The 8,917-nt window shown below is 37.5% G+C and overlaps 1 protein-coding gene across 1 annotated transcript; it reads right to left on the reverse strand.

Annotated features, from left to right (window-relative positions):
* Positions 1 to 566: 566 nt before the first annotated feature.
* Positions 567 to 6,193, reverse strand: LOC116169989 (retinol dehydrogenase 11-like). Its single transcript, XM_031486217.1, has 4 exons — positions 5,866 to 6,193; positions 5,484 to 5,813; positions 876 to 1,180; positions 567 to 819 (listed from the first exon to the last, which is right to left on the reverse strand). The coding sequence occupies exons 1-4, from the start codon at positions 6,008 to 6,010 to the stop codon at positions 625 to 627; spliced, it is 975 nt and encodes a 324-aa protein (XP_031342077.1). The 5' UTR covers positions 6,011 to 6,193; the 3' UTR covers positions 567 to 624.
* Positions 6,194 to 8,917: the final 2,724 nt, after the last annotated feature.

An 8,917-nucleotide genomic window follows, 5' to 3' on the forward strand; every position in this document is an offset into this window, starting at 1 on the left:
CTTCCCTTAATGTAAATCAGTAAGCGCTGCAGTAAAAGTTTCGCATCTACTCCAAAGAGGCGCAAATTCATTGAGAGGTAATTAATACACTCGCTAATGTTGTAAATCATAGAGGCTACTTGCAACTGATTTAACTTAATCAATCAACGCTGAATGAAAAGAAGTTATCTTGAAGTACCTACTGACCGCGGTGAAGTTTTAAGATTTATTGATCAATGGTCAACGCTGGTACCTCTATGAACAATATTGCACATTTATACCGGGAAACATTGCCTTCTGTATTCGACTATACAACTAACTTAATTGCACCATTGTAATTCGTTCGCTTTCAAATGTTTAATTTCTAAGAAACTTCGTTCTCGTGTTTTTTTTTAATGTAACAAGCCGTATTACTAAATATTGTGCATTTGGAAATAAGAAGTGATAATCGGTTTTCATGCCGACCTTACTAAAGTTACCGAAAACACACATCCTTTAGTTACCTAATTGGATTGTGACAGAGTACTTTTTGAAAAACAATTTATGGTTATGCACCGGAAACGATCACTATTTTAAATAATACGCAATTTAACATTAAAAACATCAATATTATATATTTTACACTTCATAATATACAAATAACGATTAAAGAGTGCTCTCCGTATGGGTTAAATGAACCAATTCTGCACTTTTCTCCCATACTTTCCTGTTGAGAGTAGAGTCTATAGCAGTACTTGGCATTTCAGAAAGTGCACAGTTATAGAAGTACTTTCCTGTAACATCCTGGACGTCATCAGAGACAGCAAGATAGATTGAGGTCTGTGCCCCTTCCTCGCTGATCTAGAATTTTACACATTTAGTTTACCAATGCCTTGCTGTGATATGTCACTATTCACTTTAAAAAAGGATGCCAAAATTCGAAACAGCCCTTGAGTCATTATGTTGAGATTACGAGTAACTTCCGTTCGGACAGTACCTGGATCCAAAGAATTGACGGTAATTCCACTACCTCGTAGACGTTTTGCCAATTCATTAGTAGTAGCTAGATGGCAAAGTTTGGAGTTCGCATAGTTAGAGAACGTAAGTCTTGCGATTCGAGAATTTGCAGAATAATTCAAATTGTCAAGATGAATTTGACCGTGAGTGACAGATGACGATGATACGTACACAATTCTGCTGGGCTTGGATTTCTTCAGTAAATCTAAAAGAAATGTTAGCATTTTAAAAGTGCAGAGGCATTTTTATTTGTAGGCCGGTGTCTGACAAAATCGTGTAATATAGCGGCGATATAAGTGTATATGTATATACAGCGTGTTACATCACAGTATGTAAAAAAAATTGAGAGGGGATCAAGACAAGCACTTTTTCCAAATAAACCGAGGGTTCGTTTCGTTTGGGGGCCAACCCCAAAGAACTGGTGAAATTTTGATTTCTTTTTTAATTTTTTTCTCAGCAACCATGAGTTACAAAGATGGGTGGCAGGTCTTTGAATAGGTTTTCGGGTATGCCCTATATAAAGTTACACTAAAATTGATCAAAGAATCGAAATATGCAAGGGGTTCTATTTAAAAAAATGTTACTTTGATATAAATCACCCTGTATACCTAACAATTTCGTTGACAATATTGTTAGGTTGTAGCCTTAAGAGTCTTTCAACATGCCCCGACAATATAAATATATGCGTTAATAAACCCACAATCTTCCAACCACACACGAATGGCCCAGAGATCTCACGCGCAAACTGTTTGAAATAAGCCATAACGCTTTCATTTGAAACTATTTCGCATATTTTGAGGTTAAAAAAATTGTTTTTTGATACATGGTTTCTGAGTACGACCGCCATGTTGAATTTTTTAAATAGCAACATAGGTCATGTGATACATCATTAAAAAGCCTATTTTTCTCTATTTCTTATTACCTTAATCATGAATGGTGTTAAATTAAAAAATAATAGCGAAGAAACTCTGTCAAATGGTCCATACTTGACATAGGATAACTAAGGTTAACTAAAGATTTATTTCTATAAGTTATAAGGAAACAAACCATAAGTAAAGTGCAATACATTAGCTATCTAAGCGTATGGCATGGTTTTTCTAATTTTTCTTCATTATTTTAAGTAGTAAACAAGAGAAAAAATATGCCGTATCACGTGACCTATATTGCTATATAAAAAATTCAAGATGGCGGTTGCACTTCAAACCATGTGTCAAAGAATAGGTACCTCAAAATAACTTTAATAATGTACGTTAATAAACCCCCAGAGATCCGTCCACACACTATTGGGCCACCCTGTATATACCTATGAACGGAAAATAAAGCGACAAACGAATGTAAGTTCACTTTACAAGCAGTAGTCACAACACAGATTGTTACAAGTAAAGTGGTAGGTACGTACGCCTATAGCCACATATTGTGTTCAAAGTCGGTACTATTACTAACATTATTAAGGATCCTCAGATCCTTTATAGTATTGTATTGTCGTCCGTCCGTCCGTCCCTCCCTCCGTCCGTGTGCGCTCTAACTCTTTTTAAAAGTGACCGATTGTGTTGATTGTGTACGGGTACTTTGGACATTAGGGACGGACGCTATTAATTTTCAGGAATCTGGTTCAACAGGAACAAAAGTTATAGGGCTTCGAGTGAATCGGGAACAGGAAAAACTGCGGGCTCAATATAATAGAAATCAACATATTTCATTCCCTAGGTCATGTAACGAGTTTGGACTTTCGCTAGATTATTCCCTTGACTCTTAGATGTGTAATAATTCAATATAACTCGTCTCTGTGGTATAGGTCAAAAGTTTTAGAGCAAAATGTACCCAAAATTATTCTTTACACATAAATTTGGAGTTGTAAAAGCTTTCAAACGCATTATCTTGATGCTGAAAGAGTACATCACGTCCACATTTGATAACCGCATGTGTGTGATTCAAAGATGTAAAATTATTTTTCTGAGGCCACATGGATTTTGACCAAAATATGTCAAAATTGTTATTTATGCACCAAGATCGTTGGGAAAAAGACTAGGGACATTATCTCAATGCCCAAGACATGAATGTGATGCATTTTTGGCGACCACGCGGATTTTGATCAAAACATGTCAAAATCGTTATTTATGCACCAAGATCGTTAGGAAAAAGACCAAGAGCATTATATCAATGACCAATACATGAATTTGATCTATTTTTGGCAACCACGTGGATTTTGATCAAAACATGTCAAAATCGTTATTTATGCACCAAGATCATTGGGAAAAAGACCAAGAGCATTATCTCAAGGACCAAAACATGAATTTGATCTATTGATGGCGACCACATGAATTGTGATCAAAATATGTGAAAATCGTTATTCTTGCACTGATATCGTTGGGAACAAGATTAAGAGCATTATCTCAATGACCAAGACATGAATTTGATGCATTTTTGTTAACTATAAAATGTTGTTGTGTTTTTTTATTAGGCCGCAGTTGGACGGCATTTATTTACTCTGGAAAGAAGTTTATTTCCCATTTTTATACAGAGGATCGTTGTTTTAGTTCAATTAATGCTCGGCCGGAGTTAATTAAGAAGCTTTAAGTCTGGGAAAATCGAATCCGTAATTAGTGTGTTTTAAATGTAATAAATTTTGTCTTGTTATTGTTAAATTCGTGGAAGTTAGCAGAGTGCACGCGCTTTGCACAAGTGTTACTTTAGATAAGGAAACTTTTAGTTGTTTAAGAGCGAATTTCATAAGAATTTTGGCGTGTTAAAACTCGTAAAAGTGCCAGTCTAAGTTGATTTACGATCGTTAATAGTTTTATTTATGCAATTATGGTATTGGTCCGCGGAGTCGACCGTTAAGTTTTATCGGCCCCGAAATTCGAATTTTTCATGGAAAAGCGTCGCAACGAGATTTGACGATACTGGGGTATAAATGGTTTTGAACAGCGAAGAGAAGGCGCTTATTGTACCGTTTCGCGAAGCCTACGTTTGTCTTATGTGAAAATTTTTGGAAAGTTTATTGTAGCGGCGTTTGCTAAAGTTACGCCAGTTTATTCATCGTCTATTGTTATTTGAAAGTCCGGGAACGTGTGGATTACGCCGGCATCGAAGAGTTAAGAAGGTTTTTGGACGGAGTTTGTTGAAGGGAAACGAGCGGTACAATAACGCCATTTTAGCAGCGAGATTTCGTTTGCGTTGTATTTTACATCATCTGGAGTAGGCGGAACGTTTGTTTAACGCCAGCATCGCCGAGGAGCTGTAGGAGTAGCTGTGTCAGCACATACCTGGGGCTGTGTTTGTGTTTTTGTGTGCATCGGTCGTTTGTGCATTTGTAAAAAGGATTAGCACCGTGAGTACTGTCATTTTTGTTTTAATTTAATGGGGTCATCCCGCCTTCATTTTTTATTTCTGATCCACAAAGTACATTAAAAATAAAAAGACCCGTGTGTCCTCAATTTTTATTTGCGAGTAAAATAAACCCAAAATAAATTATTGAAAAGCTGTGTTTTTAGTCCGAATTTGAAACGCTTCAGACTAAATACGTCACAAATCTACAACCAATCACATAGAAGTGAGCTGGCAACCTTACGCGAGGATATGACGTTTATCACATTTGACGTTTTGAGAGGGATGTTTAACTGCATCTAGCACGAAAGTGACAAGTGCCTGTGACAGATGACGCAAGTTATAAATGCCATTCTCCTGCAATATTGCCAAGTCGTTATGTCATCTGAATGGTTCTAGGAGCTGATTGGTCGGGCTTATTACGTCACAATCATATCGTTTTGAATAAACCTTTAAAACCGCACATGTTCATTATTTTTTTGCTAATCAGCCTCTATTTTTAAATAAACTTTTGCTGTCCAAAAAAATGTTTTATGGTTTCAGGTACACGCTTATTAAATTAGAACTGCGGAATTCAACTATACTGTAAACCCCCATTGTAAGAATCGCCGTCTGAGACGGTTTTGTGTTTCAAGTCGTGTACCTAAGTCATTTTTTTCAGATTTTGTAAATTTAGCTTTGTAAATTTTTTTTTGTTTTTTGTCATTTATTATTTGTGTGTGTCTAAGTAAAGGTCAAGGATTCGAGTTTCTCAAATTTTAAGTTTTCTTTTTTTATCCCGAGTGTGAAACGAGTTTGGTAACGTAAAAAGGTTTGGATCATCGGTGGGACTTAAATTTCATTCCAGAAGTCAGTTAACAAGGGATTATTTGGATATTTGGAATTTAAGGGAGGTATTAGGCACCGATCTGGCGAGGTTGCTACCCCTTGTCCGGACGAAAAAAGGGGTAGTCGGACTCATGTTACGGGCCCTGAGATTTGTGTTTTAAAGAGTTTTTGTGAGATTGAGCTAACAAGGGTAAGTTGTGTGGATAGTTTCAGTCTTAGGAAGTTTTCACAACAATGTATTATGTAAGATTAAAATAAATTGTCGTTAAAAGTGATTGTAATACTGAGGATCCTTTGATATTTCGTTGTATCGGTTTATTAAGATAACAGTTGATAACTAAAAAAATGCCTACCTATCAGCAGCTCTGTGAGTAAAAATGGTCCAAAGTGATTCACTTGCATGAATTTACTCAAACCGTCTTCCGTAACATCATCTTCGAAAATAAGTGCTCCAGCATTATTTACCAAAATGTCTAATCTCTCCTCCGAACTATTTATTTCCTTGGCAAACTCTCTAACGGATTTAAGCGAAGCAAAATCAACTATTCTCACATGGACGTTTTGGTTGTGGGTAGCGCGCACAATTTGTCGTCGCGCCGCCTCCGCTCTCTCCCTACTTCTACATGCTAGTATAACTCTCGCACCTCGTTTAGCTAAATCTTGAGCGGTGTAAAATCCAAGTCCTACCCAAGCAAGTGTTTTTAAAAGGTGAACTGAAAACGATTGTATACTCACCGCAGTTGGCTCCCGTTACAATTGCAGTTTTCCCAACTAAACAAGTTGGACTTCGATCCCATCTCGTTCTCACTTTGATAACTTTTAGTCGAATGAGGACTGCCGCAGTCAATGTTAAGCAAGAGAATAAGAAATACACCCACATTTGAGCTGCGGAATACTACCTATGTACTTTAATCGAGGAGAGTTGCTTTCTGTAAACAGTTTAACTTGTTATTTGGATTTTTCTAATCAGTTCTATAAATAATTAATAGCTGATAAAACTTTAAATAATTGGTGCCCGCAAAACAGGATGTAACATGTACTGTACGTAGTACCATATGTTACGCTAAACGGTTATATTTCGAAACATTAAGAATTAAGAGATAAAGGTGGGATAGACCAAGCAAACATTGTTGTGCAACAGTTGAACAACAGATAGGCAACTGTTGGCTAACTTGTTTCCGTGGGGAGAAAACATTGTCGACAAACTGTTGATCAACATCGACCAGCCTGCCTTCTCCGGTGTTTGTCCAATGTTCGTTCAGTCATGAGCGACGAAGGGATGCTCTACTCGCGTGGTGCGCGTTTTTAGTTATGAAAATAAAAGTAACTCGAAGAGGCCGTACAAAGCGAGACTGGTGGCAAAGAAGTATATACGCTAACAGCAAACAGTTTTTTTTTACCAGAATTAAGAATGGAGGACAACATGTTGTTCAATTACTTCTCTCGAATGGAAAAAGTGAAATTGACCCGTATACGCGTCTACACTGAAGACGCTGTGTGCACACCGTAGGGCAACATCTCCTTTGAAGTACCGCCTCGGGAGCGAACACCGCGCATCAGTTCGGCAACAGCTGCACGAGTGTTGCGCAACACGTACTCACTGTGTAAACTTGTGTTTTTCGACTGTTGTTCAACTGTTGCACAACCATGTTTGCTTGGTCTATTCCCACCTTCAGACGCTGTTCACTGTTCAGTAAATAGTAGCATAGCGTAAGATTCTTACACTATGATAGTAGATGCATTTGTCCCTGCCTTCTAAACACATTTAATCTCGACCATTTATCAGAAGTTATCACAAATAACTTCCTATAACCAATACTTATAAGCAAATACATATTTTTAGCGTACTTTCCTCAAAATGAAAAATCGCTATTGACTGCACTTTGTACTCCGTCCGTCCGTCCGTCTTGCACAAGTACTCCTTCTACACGACTGAACCGATTTGGACGACATGGGGCTCATTTGAAAGGGCTTTGTCCAAGGATTCCGTGCATATCGATATTTTTTTGGTTTTGCACATGCGCAGTGTCAAAAATTTGGTTTAACGCATGTGCGATGCTAACTTTTTATCGCATTTTGCGTTTTGTCCATCCGTCCGTCCGGACCCACTTCTACCGTTTTGAACTACTTCTAGGGGAATGGTTCTAGAGTCCTGGAATTTTTTGCAGTAGGTATAGCCTATACCTTGAAGGTGTGCCAGAAGGCTATCAATTTCGCCGTCTAAAAGCCCCCCCCCCACGAATTATTTCTGAGATGCTGTTTTTGAAAGTAAAACGTGCATAGCTTTTACATACGACAACCAATTGGTCGCAGATTTTGCATACGCATGCCTTTAGTGGTGTTAAGTTAAACTTTAGAAAATGGTGGGGGGGGGGGGGGGCGGTTAACACATGTTCTACCCTTCAGTATAAAGTATAACTTTCCCGTGCGACTCTTTTTTCGAAATCAGTGAGCGACGGGGGGGGGGGGGTGTTAAAAATTAATGTTATCTCTCATTGTATTCTAATTAAAGGGCTCAACGAAACGAACCGTTTTCTACCAACTACTGCCCTTCTTTCTACCTCTTATCAAAGTACGGGTTGGGGGGGAGGGAGGGAGTGGAACTAGTTTCATCCTTCATGGTACTCTAATAAAAGGTCTCAACGAAAGGAATTAATTTCTACCAACCTTAGCCCTCCACCTCGACCTCTTATCGTGATCGTGTATTCCCTTCTACCTCAAGAACGGATTGTCGGAAGAGGGTACTCACCAAGGGCGATTGAGACGTGCAAGAAGTATATCCATTGGTGATGTCAAAACAAAAGCTATTTCGGTAAAAAAAATGCGCTTTATCTGCACAAGAGTTGTGCAAAATTTATACTTGTTCATTTATGAAATTATTTAAATAAAACTTTATATTATATGTAAACACTACGAATGTAAGTAAAATTAACAACGCTTTCAAAATATTGTTTTACGCATGAGCAGTACCAACTTCCTTATTTACGAAAGCATTTAAATGAAATTTTATACATAAGCACTTGGAATAAAAACAAATCTAACATGAGTTTTACAATTTGTTTATATTTGTATACGCTCCACGATTTTTCAATAAATGTATAGGCTTCGACGATAGGCGGCTCATTTGAACGAGACTGGGGTAAGGATCTCATGTCTACCGGTATTTTTTCCCGGTCCTAGCATATTAATATTATTTAGTCATTTATGTTTGCATAATGACTTTTAACTGTTTAACTTGTTTTTGTTGAACATTGGTTGTTGGTATAGTAGTAGATGAAATTTCAACACGAAATGGGACCGATAACTTGATTATTTGGCATAGACCTCAATTGTAACAGGTGGCAAAATCTAACTTTTGGTAACACATATTTTTTAATGAATTGGATTTTGTACCGTACAAGAGTTTACGAAACTAGGTGCATCATGACGTTTACCGTTCGTAACGTCCGAGAACGGTCACTAAATTAAACAACAATAAAAAATCAAAATTAGTTTGTAACATTTACTTACATTGCAGCCATTTCTCGACACAGTCGCCACTCGCCATTCCGAATGAGACACTTATCATAGCTTGGTACAGGCCGTTTGATACCCTCCTTGTAGAGAAGAATAGCTCATCATAGACGTAGAAAAAATAGTGAATGAAGCTCGCTTTTAAGGGCTATTAAGACACTCATATTCATTACGAAACTCACCATACAAACTGGTTGTATCAAGTGCTCATTAAAGCACCAAAATAGAAAAAAATCACAGATTTCGCAATCTTTGCAACCATCGGAGATATTGG

This window comes from Photinus pyralis, unplaced genomic scaffold, assembly GCF_008802855.1.
Source record: "Photinus pyralis isolate 1611_PpyrPB1 unplaced genomic scaffold, Ppyr1.3 Ppyr1.4_LG4, whole genome shotgun sequence".
In the NCBI taxonomy this organism is placed as follows: Eukaryota; Metazoa; Arthropoda; class Insecta; order Coleoptera; family Lampyridae; genus Photinus; species Photinus pyralis.